Source organism: Populus euphratica, unplaced genomic scaffold (assembly GCF_000495115.2).
Source record: "Populus euphratica unplaced genomic scaffold, PopEup_1.0 scaffold752.1, whole genome shotgun sequence".
NCBI lineage: Eukaryota > Viridiplantae > Streptophyta > Magnoliopsida > Malpighiales > Salicaceae > Populus > Populus euphratica.
Window position 1 is genome coordinate 42,639 of NW_011500618.1, and position 22,533 is coordinate 65,171.

The 22,533-nt window shown below is 38.2% G+C and overlaps 1 protein-coding gene across 8 annotated transcripts; it reads right to left on the bottom strand.

Moving 5' to 3' along the window:
• Window positions 1-910: 910 nt before the first annotated feature.
• Window positions 911-22,355, bottom strand: LOC105115709 (chromatin structure-remodeling complex protein SYD-like). 8 transcript variants are annotated; one of them, XM_011012678.1, is made up of 37 exons: window positions 21,621-22,355; window positions 21,266-21,389; window positions 21,108-21,169; window positions 20,185-20,300; window positions 19,412-20,065; window positions 18,773-19,053; window positions 18,260-18,426; window positions 18,075-18,139; window positions 17,040-17,648; window positions 16,541-16,818; window positions 16,307-16,404; window positions 15,956-16,141; window positions 15,605-15,785; window positions 15,337-15,531; window positions 15,179-15,222; window positions 14,776-14,832; window positions 14,485-14,581; window positions 14,016-14,188; window positions 13,710-13,923; window positions 13,392-13,517; window positions 13,184-13,273; window positions 12,911-13,027; window positions 12,721-12,801; window positions 12,380-12,487; window positions 11,899-12,068; window positions 11,130-11,208; window positions 10,967-11,041; window positions 9,855-9,952; window positions 9,650-9,757; window positions 8,686-8,743; window positions 8,379-8,609; window positions 7,020-8,268; window positions 6,327-6,931; window positions 5,071-6,051; window positions 2,162-4,312; window positions 1,523-2,014; window positions 911-1,327 (listed from the first exon to the last, which is right to left on the bottom strand). In XM_011012678.1, exons 2-36 carry the CDS (start codon window positions 21,377-21,379, stop codon window positions 1,577-1,579), a joined length of 10,356 nt encoding a protein of 3,451 aa, XP_011010980.1. In that variant the 5' UTR covers window positions 21,380-21,389; window positions 21,621-22,355; the 3' UTR covers window positions 911-1,327; window positions 1,523-1,576. The 8 variants fall into 8 exon arrangements, with proteins under 8 accessions (XP_011010980.1, XP_011010986.1, XP_011010982.1 ...); XM_011012684.1 differs by having other exon boundaries at window positions 1,523-1,891; window positions 2,333-4,312; window positions 15,956-16,144; XM_011012680.1 differs by having other exon boundaries at window positions 1,523-2,038; window positions 2,333-4,312; window positions 15,956-16,144.
• Between the last annotated feature and the right edge of the window lie 178 nt (window positions 22,356-22,533).

The window sequence follows — 22,533 nt, forward strand, 5'->3', positions numbered from 1 at the left end:
ATATTAGATAGATAAATAAATAGATTGTTATTATTGTTATCATTATTAGTATTTATCTTATGTTCAACCTTCTTAAGAGACAAGAATAAAAAACCTAAAAGAGTTTGATGAAAAAAAATTTATAAATTACCTAATCATATTAAAGAATGTAATCAAAGGTGGTGTTCCAGTTATAGTTTCAAAGAAGCTAAAAGCAAACTATAATCTTTCAATCATGGATGAAGATCTTACAAATAACAACATTGAAAACATGATAATTTCTAATAATTTTTCTAAAGATATGAAAGATTATCTTGATATTCATTTACATATAATGATTTAGAGATGATAAATGATGATGAGCTCTAGTTTGGTATTCATTTACATATAATGATTTAAGTATAAAAGATGATAAATGATGATGAGCTCTAGTTTGAAGTAAATTTCAAAAAACTACAAGTGGACTTTTCTAAAAAGAAACATATATAACATTAATTTTTTTTCCATGCAACTTCTTGAATAAAATAGCTATAAGGTTATTAATTTTTAATAGGTAACTCAAAAGTATTTTTCAGAAGTAAAGGAGGACACAAACATGAATAAATTTATTTCTTTTATATATTTTAATAAATCAATAATAACTTTTAATCCAGCTATTAAATAAAAAAAAATTAACAAAATTTTGTGAGCTCTATTTCATATTAAATTAAAATTTCATGATAATCAAATATCCTTTAAATAAACTTAGAAGTTAATATATAGGATTATTGTTTTTACTTCCCTTGTATTTGGATTTTTTTTTTCTATTTAGATTAACATCTTTAATTTAGTTTATATTTTACTATTTAAAAATTTTAATGATGGATGAATTTTATTATTTAGAAGAGTTTTAATTACAAATTATTTCCTATAAAAAAATTTAGAACTAATATAAATAAAATATCTAGTTTATTTTGATATTAAAACTATTATTCAATTTTACAAAACCTGAGTTTTCTCTAAATTTATCTACAAAATAGAAACACTAATATACACGGTACTCCACAACCAAACCATAAATTAGATCACTTAAAAAACTTACACGGGGCAATATAAAACCTGATTAACTTAGGTGTTGTCAGCCAAATTCAGTGAGCTTAAATATAGACTATATTTCAGGAAATTACAGTACAGCTGTACAGCAAAATTCTTGGTTCATAAATACCTGAAACAGAAACAGCCACGGATCTTTGTGATTCCTCTAGTGCCACTGACCTCCCAACTGGTCCTATTCAAATTGGCCCTCTAATCTTCCCGCTGATGTTCAAAAATGAAGCCAAGCTCGATGGTGTTTTCTTGGCACAATTCAAGTCCTTGGGTTTCCGAAATAGTGTAAAAAGAAGTGCTTCGAATCATTGCTATTTGACTCGGACCTGCTCTAAAAAAGTCGAGGCATTTCGAATTGTTTGTTGACACGGATAAAGTCAAGGAAAACCTCTGAAATTATTCCAATATTGGACCTTGGACATAGAATAGTTCCGAATCGAATCTCTTTAAAAAGAAGAGCTGAAGACAGCTTATCACTCTACAACTTCAGATAATTTTGGATACACCAATATTATTCAGCTGGATCTTTCTCTGATAAGACATCAGTCTTTTCCTCCAAGAGAGAAGACGAAGGTAACATATTCGCTGGAGCCATCCCATCACACTGAGTTTCATCATCGATTACAGTTTCAGCTTCCAGCCTTACTGATTCCTCTGGGACATTCAGAGAAGAGCCCTCGATCTTGTCTTCCTGCATCCCTGAGGAAGATAAGTCCTTTTCTGGCACGTTCGCTGGAGCCATCACACCACATTGAGCTTGGTCATTTGTTTCAGCATCCAACCTATTAGATTCCTCTGAGACATTCAGAGATGAGCCCTCAATCTTGTGTTCCTGCATCCCTGAGGAGGATAAAGCCTCTATCTTTCCTAGCATGTTCGCTGGAGCCATCACACCACATTGAGCTTGGTCATCTGTTTCAGTTTCCGACCTATTTGATTCCTCTGGGACATTCAGAGAAGAGCCCTCGATCTTGTCTTCCTGCATCCCTGAGGACGATAAAGCCTCTATCTTTTCTGGCATGTTCGCAAGAGCCATCCCACCAAATTTAGTTTGATCATCTGTCTCAGCTTTCCACCTATTTCATTTTTCTGGTAAATTCAGAGATGAGCCCTCTATCTTTTCTGGCATGTTCGCTAGAGCCATCCCACCAAATTGAGTTTGATCATCTGTCTCAGCTTTCAACCTATTTGATTCTTCTGGTAAATTCAGAGATGAGCCCTCAATCTTGTCTTCCTGCATCCCTGAGTTAGAAGAGCCCTTGATAATTTCTGACATGTTGGCTAGAGCCATCCCACCATACTGAGTTTGATCATCTGTTTCAGCTTCCAACCTATTTGATTCCCCTGGGATATTCTGAGATGAGCCCTCAATCTTACCTTCCTGCATTTCTGAGGAATATGAGGATTTTTCTGTGTTTCCATTTCCAGATGTATCTTCTGGTCCAATGCTACCAACCTGTGTGTGTTCGGAACTGGTAACAACAACTTGACTTTCTTCACATTCCATGCTACCAACATGAGATTCATTGTTTTCTTTTTCAAACTTTTTTAATTCCTTCATTGCTACTGACAGGTCACAAGAACTCTTCTTAGACGAGCCCTCAATCTTATCCACCTCCATTGTTAGAGAACATGAAGACTGGCAAATGTTCTCCAAAGAATTTTCAGGCCCGGTCATAGGAAAATCAGATACAACCAGTTGGTTGCTACTTTCAGTTTCAGACTGTTTTGATTCCTCTAGAGCAAGCAAGACACAATGAGAACTTTTCTCATATAAGCAATTAGTGTTTTCTGCCTTTGTTTCTGAGACAGATGGCACACAACTGTTTTCCAAAGAAGTTTCATGCACAATTCCACCAACCTCAGATACCATCATTTGACTGCCCTCTTCAATTGCAGATGGTTTTGATTTCTTGGCTACTGAGCTGTCATCTTGGTGGTTCTCAGATGATCTTGCAATCTCAGATTCCTGCATCCATATGCCCGTGTTAGTCTGAGATGGATTTACTTGAACCTCATTATTAGTAGCAGACCCTTCAGATGTCTCTAGTACTACTGAGAAGCCAAATATATCCTGCTCAGAAGAACCCTCAACCACTGGTGCCTCTGATACCAAGGATGATCTTGGCGAAACCATGTTCTCTGATACATTTTCTTGTACCAAAGTCTCAGCATGAGATGCATCTAGTTGCTCACATGCTTCAGCTTCTGACCCTCCTGAATTTTGAACTATTACAGAGAAACAAAGCGCACCCTTCTCAGATGAGCCCTCAACCTGATCTTCCTCTATTAAAAGAGAAGATGGTAAGGGATCCACAATTTCTTGTACACTATCAGACACCTTCTGCGCGCCCATCTGATTATCATTTTCAACTTCAGATCCCTTTGCTCCCTCTGGCACCACCAAACAGCAAGCCACATCATTCTCCAAAATGCCATTGATGTTTTCTTCTGCTTCCAAGGAAGATTGGGGTAGAACCATGTGTTCTGGTCTAATTTCTGGAATGATAACATTAGCATTAGATACATCCATTTTACTGGCCATTTGAGCCTCAAACCCCTTTGATGTTTCTGGTTCCATTGAGCTGCCAGCTAAACCCTGCTCAAATGGTCTACTGTCCTTTTCTTCCACAATTTCTTGTACACTATCAGACACCTTCTGCGCGCCCATCTGACTATCATTTTCAACTTCAGATCCCTTTGCTCCCTCTGGCACCACCAAACAGCAAGCCACATCATTCTCCAAAATGCCATTGATGTTTTCTTCTGCTTCCAAGGAAGATTGGGGTAGAACCATGTGTTCTGGTCTAATTTCTGGAATGATAACATTAGCATTAGATACATCCATTTTACTGGCCATTTGAGCCTCAAACCCCTTTGATGTTTCTGGTTCCATTGAGCTGCCAGCTAAACCCTGCTCAAATGGTCTACTGTGCTTTTCTTCCTCCCTTGCCAGTGAGGACGAGGGTAGAACCATGTTTTCTGACATAACTTTTGGCACAAATGCACCAACCTGAGAATATTCTGCTTCGTTACCTGCTTTAGATTTGTGTGGTTCCTCCACTACTTCTGAGCTTCCAACAAGATCATTCTCACATGGGCCATAGGTATTTCCTCTGAGTGGAGAAATATTTTGCAGCAAAATCCCACCAAACTGAGAAAAAGCATCCTTTCGATGACTGGCTCCAGCTGCAGAATTGTTTGGCTCTATCTTGTAGGAAGAAGACAGATATTTAAGAGAAGAGGCCTGGTAATAGCATTTTATTAGTTACCAACTGAATCAATGCACAAAAATTGATACGAGGAAAAAAAACATCATGCATCAATAGAGCAAGTTGTTAATCACCCACAAAGAAACAACACTCCCACACATGCATAAACTCCAAAAAAGCCCTTCCTAGATCCTATGTTATTTCTAAACCCAATGACCCTCACTGAAAACTGAGTGTTTGCAATGCGAATGACTAACAGTAGATTTAAAGAACAGGCTAAAACTATCCCTAGACTTCAAGCATACACAAACTCAAATATAAAACCAAACTGCCCCTTAAGTAATCTGCAAGTCCAGTTAAGCACAAACCATCATAAAGAAAAGGAAACTGCACATGGAACAAATAATGGGCAGGTCAGAAAGAACAACAGAGAGTTATGACAATATAACTAAATGATATGAAACTCTAAACCCTTAAGCAGTGAAATGTTTTGGCAAATGTAACTTTTCTGCAACCAAATATTATCTACTAAAAAAAAAATCAAAGCAAAACCGCCATATGTGGTAACAAGTCACCTAAGAAGAAAACAAAGAGAAACCCCAAATGGTGTTGGAAAAAAAACCAACACCTAAGAGGAGAACAAAGAGAAATGTCAGATGTTTGGGAGTCCTATGCAATATTGCCAAGTCTAGTGGACACCTCATTAGAGACAATTTACCTTTTAAAGACAAGCAAATGCTGTCCAAGTCTAAGGAAAATCGAGATAAGAAAAACAACAGAATAAAAAACAAACCTCTGATACAGCAGGATCAATTTGCATTTTGCAGACCTCCTCACCCTCAACCTTGGTTATATCAACCCCCGATTGAATTTGAGTTTTAGCTTCATCATCTCTGATTTCAAAAGAAGAATCTAGGGAGTCTTTCACAGAAGGCTTATTACTGCTTGATACACTATCAGCTACACTTGGGATATTTCTTGAATCTGAATGATCTGCAATAGGAGTAACAGTCCCTAAGGAAAAATAATCAGTATAATCAGGTTTAATGGATATTGTACTATTGCCAAGGCTAACAACATGTGGAGAAGACTTAGGAGATGCTTTTGAAGCCTCCGTTTTGTTTCCAGAGTCACTCCTAGGGTGTTCTGTTACATCTGAAACAGATAGGGTAACCATGGGAGGATCACCACCATCACCAAGAAGACCTTCAGGAGCAGGTCTCTGAGAAGTAATAGTGTCCCTGTCACCAGCATCAAGAACTGAATGATTGACTTCCATATTACTTCCCGTGATTGGGTTTTCAGTGGAAGCCTGTATCAACTCCGTCATTTTTTCAACAGGGCCATGACTGATCTTGATTTCAAGCATAGAGGGATTGATTTCAGAAGTAGGAGCCTTACCCAAAGCAGGAGTATGATCCCCTTCCATCTTGACACCATCTCCAGACCCAGGCTGTTTAGAATCATCAATTGAACTCCCCATGACTGGAACTGTAGCTTCTAAAATTGACACAGTGGATAGTGCTTTACCCTCTGAGCTTTGGTTTTTTGCCACCTCCACAGACATCTTACTTGAAACAGGGGCACTTCTAACTTCAACTGAAGAAGAGTCACCAATTTTATTTTTTGAAGAGCAAGTCTCAGAAAATATCTCCTTCATCACACGAGCAACATCAGTTACGTCAGCAGTCTGAATTCGGCCAACAGCCAGAATCCCACTAGCTTCTTTTCTTTTTGGATCTTGACCAACCAAACCACTGGGAATATGTGCTTCCTAAAAGTACAAAAGGAAAAGCAAAAACAAACAATAAATATTGAATATGAAACAGCACGTAAACAAAATATAACACTGATTTACTGTTAAAGAGTAGATGGAAAACAGCTACAAAGAAAAAAAAATTGCCCTGTTATACTTAGGACACAATATAATAGTAATAAATATATTCAGTTGTATCAACTCTAAATTGATATGATAGGGATATAATTATTTATCACCATGATAGCAAATAATTATATTGTATTGTAACAAATCACCAAATTACAAAATACCTCAACAACACTCTTCAACTCCTTGAGTTCATTTCCTTGCCCACTCCTCAATGATATGACCTTGCTCCCTAATGAATCTCTGGACTTATTTTGCATTTGCATTTGAGGATTTACAATGGGATCCTGACCAATTGAAGCATCCACAGCAGGTGAAACTGAACCCTGTTTCTTACCTCTTCGTCTAGGTGCTTCTCCTCTGGTAGGAGCTTTATGACCTTGCCTTTTAACTTGCATGGCTTCAGGAGTGTTAGATTGAAATACTGGAGTAACAGAAGGATAAGATGAAATTGGCTGAGAGCTGGAAGTAATCTTCGGAGCAAGCTGATGCACAGTTTTGCAAACACCTTCTACAGTGGCAGAATGGAGTAATGACTCAGTTGCAGGATAAACCACCAGGCAAGGGTTATCCTCTGAGTTTTGATTCTGGCCCACCTCTGCAAAGCGCTTACTTAATTGAGGTGTAGACAGGATAACTCCACTTTCACTCCCAGAAACTTCAAGTACTTTAGCTTTTGAAGAGCTATTCACTGCTGAAACCTCCTTCGTCACAGAAGCTACATCATGCATATCAACACCATGAATTTGTCCAGAAGATCCTGCACAAGCTGAGTTCTTCGATTTCAGTATGCAAGATATTATCAATTGTTTCCATCACATCAATTTCAATTCCATTTAGATATCTATAAATCTTACCCATAGATCTGGTAATACCATCATGCGTTGTAGGAGTGCTGGCTGGTTGCCTACGCTGGGCTACATCATCCAAATGCTCTGATGCTTTTTTATCCTGGCCAACTTCTTGGGACACTTGCTCCTGGTCAACATCTCTTTCCAGAGCATCATTCTGTTGGTTACTAACCATGAAAATAGCTTTACTTCCTGATTCCCCAGATTTATCCTGTGACAACGTTGGATTGGATTTTGAAAGCTGACTGTCTGAAGCATCTGGAACAGAAGGTGATACTGGCACCTCTTTCTTTCCTTTGCGTCGAGTTGTTTCGGTGCCACTTTGAGTCTTTCGGTTTTGCCCTTTAACTTGCATAGGAACTGAAGAAGTAGGAACTATGGATTGAATGGTAGGGGAGATAGAAGGGTTGGGAGGGTTTGGTTGAGAATCCAAAGCAGGCCCAGAATGATGAGTGGCTGCACTAATACCCTCTACAGCAGCAGCAGCAGGAGGAAAATTATTAGGATGTTGTGGCATGGGAGCACTAGAAACAGTTCCACCCATGGCAATTACGGATGGATTGACAGATACATTCTGTGATTGATCATTTATATTTGGATCAGGAACAGCAGAAGTTGAAGTGGTGGGTGAAACAGCCACTTGATTCTTTCCTCTGCGCCGTGGTGTTTGAACTGCACCTTGAACCTTCCGTCCTCGACCTCTTGATTGCAATGACACAGAAAGGGGGGCAGTAGTGATTTGTGAGCTAAGTGCAACAGAAACTGGAGTGGTTGGCTGAGCACTGGGAGCAATCCTTGATCCTAAATGAGGTGTGGCTCCACTATTACCTTCTAAATTAGGAACAGGAGAAGAATCAAGAGATGTTTTTGAGGAGCCAGACTCTATTCCCTTCTGTAACTCCGCATCCACTTTGCCAGTTTCAGGAGGTACTGAGAGTACCATTGCAGCTGGAGATTTATCTGAAGTTGCTCTTCTCGGCCTTCCACGCCCCCGTTTTGATGGAGGAGTTACCTCTTTGCTCTGCTGCAGCAGGAGAGGCTCCACAGGAGGTGGCAGCGGTGGCAGTTGTGGTGGAGCTTGAGGTTGTGGTGGAGCTTGAGGTTCTGTGCTACCAATAGCCAATAAAGACCCACTAGCCTCTTTTGGCAAGTTCCTCTCTCCTGTTTCTTCTTTCACCTTAGGAGAGTCTGGAGATTCAGCCTGACACATCTTCTCAAATTCCTCTTCTGTCCATTGCTCTTCATAAGAGCGTACCTAACAAAGTGAAAGACCAAAATTAAGAAAAAGGGATAGTGAAGGCATAACATGCTAACATGTTAGATGGCACATGCTATGACCACAAGAGTCGAATATAAATGATAAACCTCTCTAGCTCGTTTGCCCCTTCCATAATGTTGAGTATCAAGGCCCCCAACATGCTGTCCCTTACGCTTCACCCCTGCATTGGATTCTGCCCCAGCCTTTGGCATATCATACAACCTCATTGCTTCATAGAGTGCTTTCAAGTCATCATCTGTTACAAGGCGTGAAGGCAAAGATGGTAGAGGTTCCAAAGCATCCATCCCTTGACCCGATAACAAACTCTTCCATGTTGCCTGTAGAATTAGAAGTTTTATTTAGCTGACGAACCAGAGCAGTTAAGCCATGAAGGCAGGCATATTTTAACCATACCATCTCTTGATCCCGCCTTTGTTTGTCAACTGATTCAAATACATCAATCTCTGATTCACTGCCAACGTAAGTTTTAATAAATATGAAAATTTCAACTTGACAATATAATTCAACAAAAAGGCAATGCAATTGATAGCACGAATAATACAGACTGCTTCCCAAAGTAAAGTAGGCCAAAGTAGGTACATCAACAGGGAAGGAATTTCAGGATTCCATCGTATTCAAATTTCAAATCCAAAACAATAACTAGCCCTTCCAAAATGACTGCTAAGATAGTGACTGGTGATTAAACATGGCCTTTAAAAGTAGAATGGTCAGAAATAGTCACCAAGGAAAACTTCCTCCTCTTATTTAAGTTGAAATGTTATTCAGAAAGCTGCACTTATCTACATGAGTACCCCCACTTTTTGAGACAGTGAATTATCTTAGCTCTACAATGACTCACCTTTCTTTTTACCCAACATAACGTATTGCATAGGAAACCAGAGGATACATCTTATTTGCTGATAATAATAAAAAGGCTTTACAGTCCCACTGGATATCAACTAGAGAAACTAATTTAGAAGGCCCAGAAGCAAAGCAACATAAAGATGCAGAAGGAACTAATGCCAGAGGCCTCTCCATTGATCAGATACAATGAGATGCGGTGGAAGGAAAACACATTTGAGTCTATCATGGATCATTTATTTCTTATATGAAAATCTTAATTTATTCAATCATGGACAAAAAGAATAGATAAGTGAATTCAAAAATAGTTTGTTTACATTGAAGCCTATACATCATTTCCAGATAATTTCTAGCCACCCCAAATGAATCATATTTTTCAACTATGTGGACAAGCTATATATAAATTCTAAAATACAAATGAGCAGCAGCTTGTAAACCATACTATATTATGTGGATTACCAGTCACAGAAAATAGAATGCTGACTGACAAATACAACAGCCTTTGAAAAGGATTTACCTGCGAGCTAAGAGATCATTTAGAGCATCATCATCTAAAACAGGGGCAGCCTCCTCTTTCTTGCATTCACGCAAAAGGGACTCCAAGTATTCCCTTCGATCTTCTGCACTGTAAAAACAAGACAGAAATTTCCCCTGGAGCATCAGTTAGAAACCCTTTGGAATAATTTTAAAGAGCAATCACTTGAACAAATATTCCCGTTAACCTTGTATTATTGTCAAAGAAACCAGCAGTAATGCTCTGATTAGCAACTCCCAGTTTATGCTCAGCAGAAGCTCTGACTTGTTCTTCAACAGTTTGGACCTTATGACAATTAAATTAAAAAACATGCATCACCTTCCACAGTCCTTGTGAAATTCAAGATCCAGGGTTCACAACAAGAGAAATCAGGCATTCCTAGCATTCACCATTTTATTTTCCTCTCCATCTTTTTGCTTTGATTCTTGAACTTTCAAGCCCAAAATCAAAACCAAATTAGTTACACATAAAAGATGAACTATCCTTGAATTACTATTTCATATCCCTCTCAATCTAATGTTTAATTCCCCAATTAATGAAAAATCATTCAGAAATTATGCCAATTTACACCCTTTAGAAAAACCTAAAAGGAAAGATGAGAACATTGTATTACCAATATTTAGAACCTATGATCAGGCCCTTTGTTCAAGTATAATTTAGATGTCAACAAGGCATAAATGGAAGCACCACAAATACTTCTATAAAAAAACATTAAACTTCCTACATGGATGCTCATTCCGCTCCAGAGCATCAGCATTTAGACACTGCTCTGAAATAATGATATCCAAACTTAGAAAAAGATAAAGAAGAAAGGAGGAAATGAAGGATACCACCAAAGACATTCTAAAAGAAAAATACAGTATGGCCTGCCCCCCTGAGAAAGGACAAAGGCTGGGGGGGGGCATCTTCTTTCAAATCACATAGCAAACAAAAAAAGAGAGGGAAGAGTAGGTATTCAATACCTAAGTAGTTTATCAACTCCTTGATTCTTTTTTGTTTTATTTAGTTTTTCCTAGGGACTGGCAAAAGTACTATTTGTCTGATGCATTCCAGCAAAAGAAAGAAATGGCATTTATGAGATCAGTCCAAACCCTCAGCTGCCATTGTGAAAGAAAACTATATTGGTACAGATCATTTTTAAGTCTCATGAGGCCATGCACCCAGCCTCTCCGGTTTAACATTAATTCATTAGAAACCAGAGTCAGTTATCATAAAAAAATCTCAAATGTTCACATTTCCAAAATCAGAAAATCAATATGCACTAGCCTGAAAAGACATCAAGAGAAAGGAGAGAATTACTGTTTCAAATCGAAGAACAAGCACATCCCTCTTCTGGCCAATCCTGTGAGCCCTTGCTTGAGCTTGAAGATCAACCTGATAAGGTACCAACATAAACTAGACCAGTTTAGAATCAGTAACCCAGATAGAAAACAAATCAAGGTGTTGCAACTTCATTTATAACCTGAGGATTCCAATCAGTATCAAATATGATCACAGTATCAGCAGCTTGAAGGTTCACTCCAACACCACCAGCCCGAATGCTAAGTCCATATATTTAAAATGTCAGGCTTATGGAAATTAATTACACATAAGCATGAAAACACACATGTATTCAATATGCCAGGGCACATCAAAAGGTTTCTGAGATTTAATGTAATTTACTATTAACACGCAATCATAGTAATAAGGGTGAAACAATGAACTATACAAGCTCCACTGAAATGCAATGTCTCGTTGCATAACCAGCCAATCAACCATCTCATTTGCATCACAACCATTAACAAGACTAAAAAATCCCTACAAGAGTGTGCACGTGCCAAACAGTTACAATATACATGGATTACCTCCTCCAATATCTCATCTCCATGTGCACTCTCTTTTAAGAAGGAAGGAAACACAATGCAAATTATTAAACATCCAGAAACCAAAATTTCCTACCTGCAATATCCCAACCTCCAATTTCATGCCTCCACAATAGATAAATAGCTAGACAAACAAGGTCTAGTATAATTTTGATGTTGGAAATAAAAAAAAATTATCCCTCTTCTATCTCAAACTCATCCAATTTTCTAACCTTGGCATGACTACTATACTACCATGCCTAGGTAAACACCAAAAAAGATCCTAAATATCAAGCATGCATGACACATGACTCACCACATAAAACAGGGAAAATCTGGTTGGTTACACAGAAATATCTAAATATCAAGTATATATGAAAAACTGATCACCTGAGCAAGAAAATAAAATACGGAGAATCTTGTTGGTTAAAACGGTCAATGAGCGAACCACGGTCACCTCCAGAGGTATGACCATCCAAGCGAAGGTATCGATACTGTTTCCAAGTGAGATACTCCTCCATAACATCAAGCAGCCTGGTCATTGTGGAAAAGAAAAGAACCTGTATGGATCCAGCAATTGGCAAATCCTCAATACTGGAAAAATAACAGATTCAAAACTAAAGCCCATGGTAATAGGAGCTCTAGAAAACCAACAGAGCTTTCATTTATGAAGAAAACAACATTGAGATGTTTAGCATGCATTTCAACAAAATTAAGAAAAAGGTAATAGGAAAAAGTCTAGAAGCACCCTAATATTCACCCTACAGCAAAATGGTTATAATCCTGCCAGGCACTGGTTCAATTTACTCAAGAGACAAAATAAACTTCTAGCAAACATTAAGTGGCAGATTTAATACAAGAATACCCATACCCGATGGTCTGTTGCTTTCAATTTGGGTAGCAAACGATCTAGCATCTCAAGCTTTCCACAAAGTCTAATAATTGGTGGCAGAAAATGCTTAGGTATCAAATTATCAACCTACAAAAAGTAATTTCATATTGAGGTTAATGAGAGAAGAAGCAAAATGGTATCAAAATGGACACATAAGACCTTTAACCCAGATTCAGCTCCCAAAAGGAAGAGTAAAAAGGGCACGGGAAGTATTTTCACAAAGAAAGACAGAACTCATCATAACAGAATTTTATTTTCCTTCTTCCTTGAGTATTATATAAAGATTCAAATAAGTCAAAATAAACAGAAAAAGAGAATGCCTCATCCGCATGAAGCTGGCTAAGGTATGGGTGATTGCATATGTTACGAAGCTCCATAACTGAGTTGTGCACTGATCGAGCCTGCAAAAGATGGGTCTTCTACAGTTAAATAATGGTAGTAGTTTTTAGCAGTTACTGTTCATGGAGTACAACCATCAAAAAATGCAGGAATAAAATGCATGTAGGAGACCTTTGAATTTCCAATTGAGCCAAGATTCTCTTCCACTCTCTTCATAAGAAGCTTCTGATATGCAGAAGCCTCACACCGAACAAGTCTCTCAATCTTCTCAGGCAGTTGATTCTCAACCTAACAAATGAATTTGAGAATGCAAGCAAAGATGTGAGAATAAATCCCAACACCAAATTTTTCATGTCTAACAAGAACAAAAAAAATCCCTTGTGATATTTGCTATCCATGCATTCAGATGCGCCAGTGTATGTAATATACAATAAGTTTAAGGACCTTGTGTTTCAGTCTCCGAAGTACAAATGGTCGAAGAACTTGGTGGAGACGGTTTATGATCAACAAATTTTCCTCCTCAGAAAGTAAGGCCTACACACAGCCAGTGATGGTTACATAAGAAATTTGAGAGAATATCAACAAAAAAAGCACTCGATACAGTGAAACATCTTTAAAAAAAAAAAAGAGAAGAACAGGTCAAAAGGCTTACTTCATCGGCTGAATTATCACCATTACTCTCAAATGGTTTGTTGAACCACTGAGAAAAATCCTCTGCTGAGTTAAATATGTTAGGTAGCAAAAAGTTGAGCAGTGCCCACAATTCCTCAAGATTGTTCTGCACGAGAGAACAATAATATTGAATTAGATAGTAATATCTGCAGAAAATTATCAAAGGAGGAATGTACAAGGCATGATTCTGTAACAAGAGAAGACACTTTGCATATGTTAAACCATTGCACTCGAAGAATATAACCAACCAATCCAAGAAATAGCAGAACTTGGGGGGAGGGGGGGGGGATTTTGTTACCTGTAGTGGTGTTCCAGTTAATAACAACCTGTGAGAACTCTGATAATGCCTCAAGTCAGCATTCAATTTGCAAGAAGCATTCTTTATGCGATGGCCTTCATCAATTATTATATAGCGCCAATGTATCTTGCTCAGTTTCGGTCTATCGTGTTTGTTCATCAGATATTCATAAGTTGTCAAAAGGACATTGAATTTTTGATGCACAATCTTTTCCCTGAAAAAAAAACAATGATTGCACTTACACTTGCAATTCAATAATCCAGACTGCAAAAAGATATGGAGAGTCTCATTCCCATTTGTTATTACTTAAATAGCCTGCGCCTCTCCTCTGGAGGCCCGGAATAGACAATTTTAAGGATTCCAGGTGCCCAGAAATTGATTTCAGTCTCCCAGCCAGGTAAAACTGAAGAAGGTACAACCACCAAGAAAGGCCCTCTATCATTTTTTGTTTCCATCAGGTAGCAAATTAGAGAAATAACCTACCAAAAGAAAAGAATGACTGGATCATTGGCATATACAGCTAGGAAACAGTGTGACAGTAAATAGGAAGAAAACTGATCTACAACAAATAAATCATAGAAAAACTTAATACAAACTGATGTGGAAAGTGATAGCTGGTTATATGTGGGCCTTAGAAAATTGATCGAACATGAAAAGTAGCTGCCACATTACTTTGTAAGAAATTTTTGGTTGATATGTTTGTTTGAATAGTTATAGTCAGAAAGGAAAAGGAACTAGAGTTAGAATACAATAACAAAAAAAAAAAAAAATGTACCTGAACAGTTTTCCCAAGACCCATTTCATCAGCAAGAATGCCATTCAAATGATTGTTGTATAGTGAAACCAACCACCTTAGTCCATTCATCTGATACCTGAAGATCAAAACATCAACTTAAGAAATTTCAAACTGGAGAACAACAGCACAAAGTTTAACCTGAGTCTACAGGAAGGATCATTTGCATCTGATCTATTAAACAACCTAAAAGATTCTTATCACTACACCCAATGACCCAATAATCTAACAAACAGTGATACACAGTATTTGAGCAACATGGGTTCTACTCACTCCCTTAATTTTCCGCCCAGGAGACTTGTTGGCTGTTCTGCAATGCTTTCTTTTACACTGCACAAAATAATGTCCAATGTAAAATACTGTAAAATAACATAAAAATTCCAAAGTAAAATACTTTGGACTAACATAAAATTTGAATTGTAAAACAGGATAGACAGGGGAGTAGCCTCCCAAGAACTTGAATGTCAAAAGACAACCTAGTAGCTCCACCACTAAAGAACATCATAACATTTATAGGCGCACAAAATAGACAAGAATTAAGAACAAAGGCTGCTTAGAGCCCACAATATACATGATATCAAATGGTAAACTTAATCCACTCTCTTTTCATAAAAAGATAAATTATTTAAATGTCAAACAAAAAAAGTTATGAAAAGATAAAAAGTGGCATTCATACCTATGAGCCATCAAATAGTACTTCTCATTGCTTTCCATGTAATGCTGCGAAGTAGATCAAAGAGAATTAAATGAGAAAATTTAAGCAAGCAAATATAGAATCAAGAATGCACAAAAAAACAAAATAAACTTGAGAAAGTGCACAGCCAAGCAGCTTGCCTTGGCCTGGTCACTTTCATCTTCATTCTCAACAGAAGTTTCATTCTTCTCAACAACAGCAGCATGCCGTGACTCATCCATATCATTCTCAAATCGGCTTGCCATAGACTTAGCTTCCTGTAGCTTGGATCCAAGCTTTTGAAGATACTTCTCCGTCTCTTTCAGCAGTTGCTTAACACGGTCTGATTTTGCATCCTGTGCAATAGGCAAAAGGAGTGAACATAGGATACCAGCCTCACATCAGAAAAATTGGCAAGCCAGATCTAACCTGCACCATTCGCAGATACCCCTCAACATCATTGATTTTCAATAAATTAATCTTCTCACGCTGGATTCTGTCAATCTTCTCCCGATGGGTACGCTCCTTCCTTTTATGGAACTCTTTGACATATTTATTGAAACCTTTCCAGCGTTCTCTCTTAATCTTAAACACATCTTCCAGTCTTTCCCTAAATTAAGGTTAACAAGCAGTGCAAAAGAAAGAAGGATATTTTATTTAGTGCAAGCCATTAGACAGAAGATAAGCATCCAACACAAAGCATTTAAAAAAAGTTTAAAAAAAAATATTACAAGGTGAGGAGGGGGCATGTGCTCTAAATTAACCCCAACAAAAACATACTTGTGAACTTCTATCTCAGCAAAGAACTCCTTCTGCCTCTCACGTATCCTCTTTTGTCGTTCTTCCTTCATTTTCTGCTCATACCTTTCAAGTTGTTTGATCCTCCTACCATGCTTATGTTTCTTATATGATTTCAAACGATCCATGTCATTTGTGATGGGCTTAAAAAAATCATTGAGAAAATTACTGCCGAAATTCACACAAAACAAGGTGTCAAAGAAAACGATAACTAAAATGACAATAAGCAACTAAAGCAACCAGACATGTGGTAAACATCATGGTCTGACTGCAAATCATGATAAAACATACACAAGCTAACAAAATATAGCAAAATTTGGGAAAATCAATCACCTCCTTAGACAGCGTTGAAGCTCCAAGAGCTGAAGCTTTTTCAATTCTATTACAATTTTGGTTTTTGCAGATATGTCTTCAGACGAGCTAACAGTTTCCTGTACCGCAAATATAAGAGGAGGGGAACAAAGTGTGTGAGCAAAAACCAGCCCAGAGGAGCAAGAGAGTGCAAGAATTGGTAATCACAATAAGATGACAAAGCACCAAGCAACCAAGAAGAATCTCCAAACAAACCTTTAACTTGTCAAAACAAGTGGCAATTCTTTGTTTTGTTTTCTGCTGTTTTAGAGCCCAACCTTGCTCGGTTAAAAGTTTCCTCCTCTGCTGATCCATAATCCATTTCTCTAACATGGTGTACTTTGGAGAAGGTGGTGAATCAGTAGAAGCGGCTGACTTATCATCATCATCTTGTTCTGTTGTAAAAGAGACGTCATTTCTTAACAAAACATCAACTGAAACAACTTTACACGCATCTAGAGCATATCTTGTTTGAAATTCGAATTTTGAATCATCTGCAGACGACAATTAACATAAGCAGCATGAGAATCACAAAAGCAGTTCATAGGATATTGTTTGTTCTAGAAAGCCAAATCCCCTGCTAAGACAAGTGTTTCGTATCACATCTGCATCCTTCATTTGAGCCACCATGCGAGATCATTGTCAAATCCTGAACTAAGAGCCCAATGCTCATTTACTGAAATGTAATAGGAAACATTATGACCAGATTTGTTACCTGAAGCATTACTATTGCCAAGAATGTGAAACTGACTAGGAGCATTATCTTTTCTGTCTGGAACCAATCCGAGCTGAATGGAGCCGGATGGTAGGGATTGACTGCCAATTCTAGTCCAGCTAACTGCCTCAGGGATTGCCTGCTTACTTATGAATGGTGCAGAAGAAGCATGGTCAGTTTTTCCAACTTGAAGAAAGGCATTCCCCATGCTGTCCGCAGGGTTACTCAAGGGTAAACCACCCCTTGCTGAATCAGGCTGCTGCATTGCAGTGCTGAAAACTGCCTGTGATTCCACTGCTTCCTGCCTTTGTATTTCAGCATCCAGTTTCCTTGTGGAGTATAGATATTTCCTTTCATCTGCAAGCATCGAGGGGTCAGAAGGTAGACCACTTTTGTCCTCCATCACTTTAAGTTTATCAGCTTCTTTGGATGCACAGTTTTCATCCAAGAATCTTCCCCCCAAACCTGGAAGCACTTTATCAAATTCCTTTGCATTATTCAGCCTTCCACATGGCATTAAAACTTCAGGAATATTGGTTGGCTCATTAGAAGATTGTGCCTTTCCTTTATGATCAGTCAGCTCTTTGCGAGGACCATCCAAAGTGCCACCTGATTACCACCAAGCAAGAGATAGTTGCTGAACAACAATAACAACAAAAATAACAACAAGAACAGAACAATAAGAAGGTGAAAAATTAAAAACATATGGCAAGTAGATCAAGTGGAACTGATCGTGAGACCTAATCTAGGCCAGGCATTCACCTCAGGACAGAGGCATGATGCCTAGGCCACAGCCTGGTCCCACCCATGCTTATAAAGCCCAAGAGTTGTCTTAAACACAAGTTAAGCCAGTGTATTACATATGTTTTCTTAGCGCAAAGGAGGCCAGGCTTCACAGAATTTTGCGAGTCAAGGCCAGCCATAAACTTGGATAAACAAGCAAGATTCCTTTTCCAAGCCCTAGCATATTAAGCTAGGTCCACTAGCATGGCCAAGTAGAACTGCCCATGATCATCTTTAATCATGAGTTCTTACCATCTTTAGTAACAACATTTCCAAGTGCTATATCCAGATGAAGTTTCTTTGGCGGCAAAACATTTCTGCAACACAGAAACCAGGAGGACAAACCAATAAAAACCAGCAGAGCAAAAGAAAGGCTTTCTCAGCATGACTCCCCATCTAAAAGGAAAAGTACATGCTCAGGGAGTGGTGCTATCTACCTGAATGCTAAAAAGACAAGGCACTGAGCTCTGAGCTGTCTCAGCTGTTGTTCATTGAAAGGCATGCCAGGCGAGACAGAACCTTGTGAAACAGGAGATTTTCCAACATCTCTAGGAGGTGTTGATCTAATCATTGTCAATTCTGAATTACTAGATTGCCTGCCACCCTGGTGATGAAAAAGAACATATAAAAAGAAGAGGCGGCCTAATACATAACATATCAGAGAACAGAGTTTCATACTCGGAACAGATTATGGTGAAATCAAGATTAAAAATGATGCATGATGAGACATTATATTTCATAATCCTAAAAATCAAGAGATCAAACATCAAATGCTAGACCACTGCAGGATAGAATATGAATTAACACTTACTAGTCTGGCATTGCATGAGCTGTACATCACAATGCAAATGAAAACCAAAACAGAGCTAGGATAAAGACTATCATTCAACAGCAATCTTTCATTATGTCTAGAGAGGAAAAGCCATAGTAGTTTTTTTGGGGGAGAGTACCTGGATAATTTTATTTGACTCTGCAAACATGTTTGAACTTCCTCTATCATTTTCTAAAATCTTTCCAGTTGAAAGTGAAGTGGGAAAGTCATCCGCACGGTTAGCAGAAAAAAAGCCTTCTGAGGTTTTCTCAGCAGAACTAGCTACAGCACCCTTTGCCAATCCATGTTTCTGATGTTCAGAACCACTGTATTGCACTAGACCTGCAAACCCTGGCTCCCCCATGGGCCCTGCTGAATATGAAGTGGCAGGCATCCCTCCATGAACCTTGCTAAAAGCACCTAAGACATCAGTAATACCAAGTACCAGATCACTAATCACTAATCAATGAGTTACTTAAATAAAATGGTCAGAATCTTTCTTGAGAAATGCTCGAACCCCATAAAACATTATCCATTCCCTGATGTTCCTAGCAGCAAAGAAGAAAACATCTTTCTAGACAACCAAAAAAACAACTAAACAAAAATGTTATCAATAATATGTCCTCCAACTAAGTGATTCACTTTTTAAGTTTTTGCTCCCAGTCTTTGAATATGGTTAAGATTGGAACAAATCCTGCTTTCACCGTCAAAAAAGACCAAATTTATGATTTCGATCCAACCATATTCTTTTTATTTGATAGCATATTTTAATCCTTACTTGATCCAAGAGATGAAATTGCTGACTGCTGCAATGGAATTTCTGCTGTTGCATTACCAGAAACAGAATTCGAAGAGAATCTCGGAACTTGAGATCTTTCATGGGGTAACCCTGCTTTATTTTGATTCCACATACACCTGGAAGTGAGACTTTCATGTGCAGATGAAAGAGAACCCCCTTGCTGTTGTCCTGCAGACACATAAGAAGACGAAACTTCCAGCTGACCACTACTAGGAACCTTATTAAAGCTGGTATTTTCACCACCTCTAACTGCATAACTCCCTGGTGAGTCAACCTTGTTCATTTTCCCCTTCCTTGGATTAACTATGGTATTGCGAGGATCAAGTTGTTGGGGATTGTCAACATGCATTTCCGAGTGTAAAGATGAATCACCCCTCTTCCTCTTAGCAACAGCCTTTTTACCATCCTTCTGATTCGTTCCTCTTTCTTGGGATTGTGAATTGGCAGACCTAGTGTCCAAACTAGAAGGACTTTCATGATCAAACGACTGGCTGCTCCTCTGAGTTCCAGATCCTTGATAATAATCATGGCCTGCACTACACCTACTGGAAGCAGAAGGATCAACTTTGGATATCTCATTTTCAGCCAATCCAGCTTTAGAGTCTTTCCCAACTCCAACTGCCTGAGAAGATCCTGCATAAGGGTATAAACGTTTCTTAATGATTAATTCAATATGCTATGCACTAGCACAATAAATACAGTAAAAAGATTCACTGGGCAGAATGGTGGCAGTATGAACAAAACAACTTCACCTCCATATTGTGCAGTTGAAGAATCCCCCATTTGAGTTCCACCGGTCAAAGGAAGGCGTGATGACCTCAAAGCTTCAATATCAAGACCATGCTGATTGATGACAGTCTCCATGGCCCTTGGTTTAAGAAAAAAATATGTCAGGGAAACAAATCCACCACAAAAGGTTGAGCAAAGAAGAATTTTCAACTAAAGAGTTGCAATTTTGCCACAACTATGATGATGACATAACAAACTGAACTGGTGGAATACCAGATAAGCAAAAAACAACACATAAAAAGTTAAGAACAGGCAACCCAGAGAGAGACCAAGAACAAATCAGAAAAGAAACCGTATAAAATAATCTGGCAATCCAATGGCAAATTGGGCAACCAACTCGCTGCCATATGGTACTTGACTAAAGATTATCTAGTAACAACATATTCATGAAGGAAGCAGTCACCGGCATCAAATATTATTCTATTTAAGTTTAATTTTTTCAACATAGGAGCACATTTGTGTTGATAATGCAGGGTTTAAACTAAAGTTTAGTATGAAACGATAAAACTGGGACTTCACAAGTTGCAAAACTCAAATAAATCTTATTTCCTAGCCATGCCAGTGGAACCTTAATAACCAAATGACATGTTAGAAGTCGATTGTCAGGTACAAGGACATCACTTCCAAAATCAAGATATAAAAAAGGAATCACATCATAATCTAACTATATAAAGAAAGTATATAAAACTCATGCCTTCTTGCAAACTCAATTTTTATTAATTATCATCTCAACTGATATAATTTAATAAATCCATCCAAGACGAGACAAGAATAAATGTCTAACAATCCCAGAATCATTTACAGTGAATAAGCTGTCTCCAGTATCTAAGAAACACGCCATCTTTAAAAACAAAGATAAAAACCAAATGCAACCAAAATGTTTCACCTTGATATTACTTGATACGGCATCGAATGTTCCTTCCCGCTTGATTTCATGTGTTGCAAAATCTAAAACACACAAATATAAGAAGAATGCACATAATTACCACCACAGTTCAAACATAGTAAGAAAAATAAAATTTTATTTAAGTGCAAACTACACACCACATAGAGTTTTGTAGCCAGTTTCGCAGGCTCATCTTTAGAATCTTGAATGAGTTTGTGTAGAAACTTGGCAGCCTCCAACTCCACATTTTGTGAAGATTGTGAAGACGCCATCTCATTTCAGCTACAAAAATTAATTAAAATTAAAAAAAAAAGGCTAACTATTTTAATTAATGAAAAAATTACACTAAAAATATCTCAGAAAAATGTACTAATTGAATTTTTCAACTTGTAAAAGGATTCAAAAAGAATTCAGTTTCATGAGCGACGATTAGCTGGAAAATTCAATTTTTAGGAAAACTATTTTTGCAAGAGGGGAAAGAAAAGGAGGCGATGGGGAAAAAAATGAAATTACGAGATCGTCGAATCCGAGTAGGGAATTAATTGCAGGAAAAAGATAGCAGCAGGGAGTGAGCTACATAGATAGGTTGGTACTTTCTCTCAAATGGTGAAGGAAGTTTGAAAACGAAGTTCGGGAGCTGCTGAGTTAGGGCGGAAACTGCTGTAAAGGAGACTGGGAAGCGTGACCTACGCGCTAGAGAGTTGTCATGCGATTGGTCGGCGGCGCGTGCATCTCACGAGCGGAGATGAACCCGCGGGAAGAAACAGGCAGAAAACGATCTGGTTATTTGGAGAAAAGGCAGCAGTCACTGTTGGATTCTTTGGTGTGGTTTCTGGTGGAAATTTGCTTGGTTTCTCGGCCTATGGTGGCTATTATGTGTTTTGGTGGTGTGTTGATTGATTAGGGAAGGCTGATCGGATGAGGCAAATGGCTGTGGGTGTGGCTGGAATCTGTGGTGGAGTTCGGTGATGGTGTAGACGGCTGCCGGCGAAGGGCATACTGTGTGGTTGTTGGCAGCGGCGGCGCTGGTATGTTAAGGAGGTTGCCTAGGTTTTCGCCGTGGGAGAATTTTATGGCTGGTCTGTTTTCCTTTTTCTTTTTTTTCCACTGTTTTCTTACTTTCTAATTCCTGCTCTCTTTCTCTTCCTGCCTGTCTTTTTTTTCTCTCGGTGCCCTCCGCCCTCTCTCTCTCTCCGCTCACTCGTTCATCTCTGGTTACTTACTGTTTCACTCTATAATTTTTATTTTATTTCAAACGTATCCCACCAAACAAAATAAAGCAGATGAAGATGTCAAAAATTATAATTATAAAATTAACATAATTTGCTTGGATTGCATAAGAAGATATTTTGTAAAAGAAATATATATTTAAAAATACGATAGAAATTGACGGTAAAAATGAATTATAACAATAATGAACCTTTTA

Coding starts and splice junctions, on each gene's coding strand:
- LOC105115709 (XM_011012677.1), bottom strand. CDS start 21,379: ATGGCGTCTTCACAATCTTCACAAAATGTGGAGTTGGAGGCTGCCAAG. Junction 16,405..16,540: donor CTTGTTTTGACAAGTTAAAG/GTTTGTTTGGAG, acceptor TTTGCGGTACAG/GAAACTGTTAGCTCGTCTGA. Junction 13,274..13,391: donor GTGATAATTCAGCCGATGAA/GTAAGCCTTTTG, acceptor GGCTGTGTGTAG/GCCTTACTTTCTGAGGAGGA.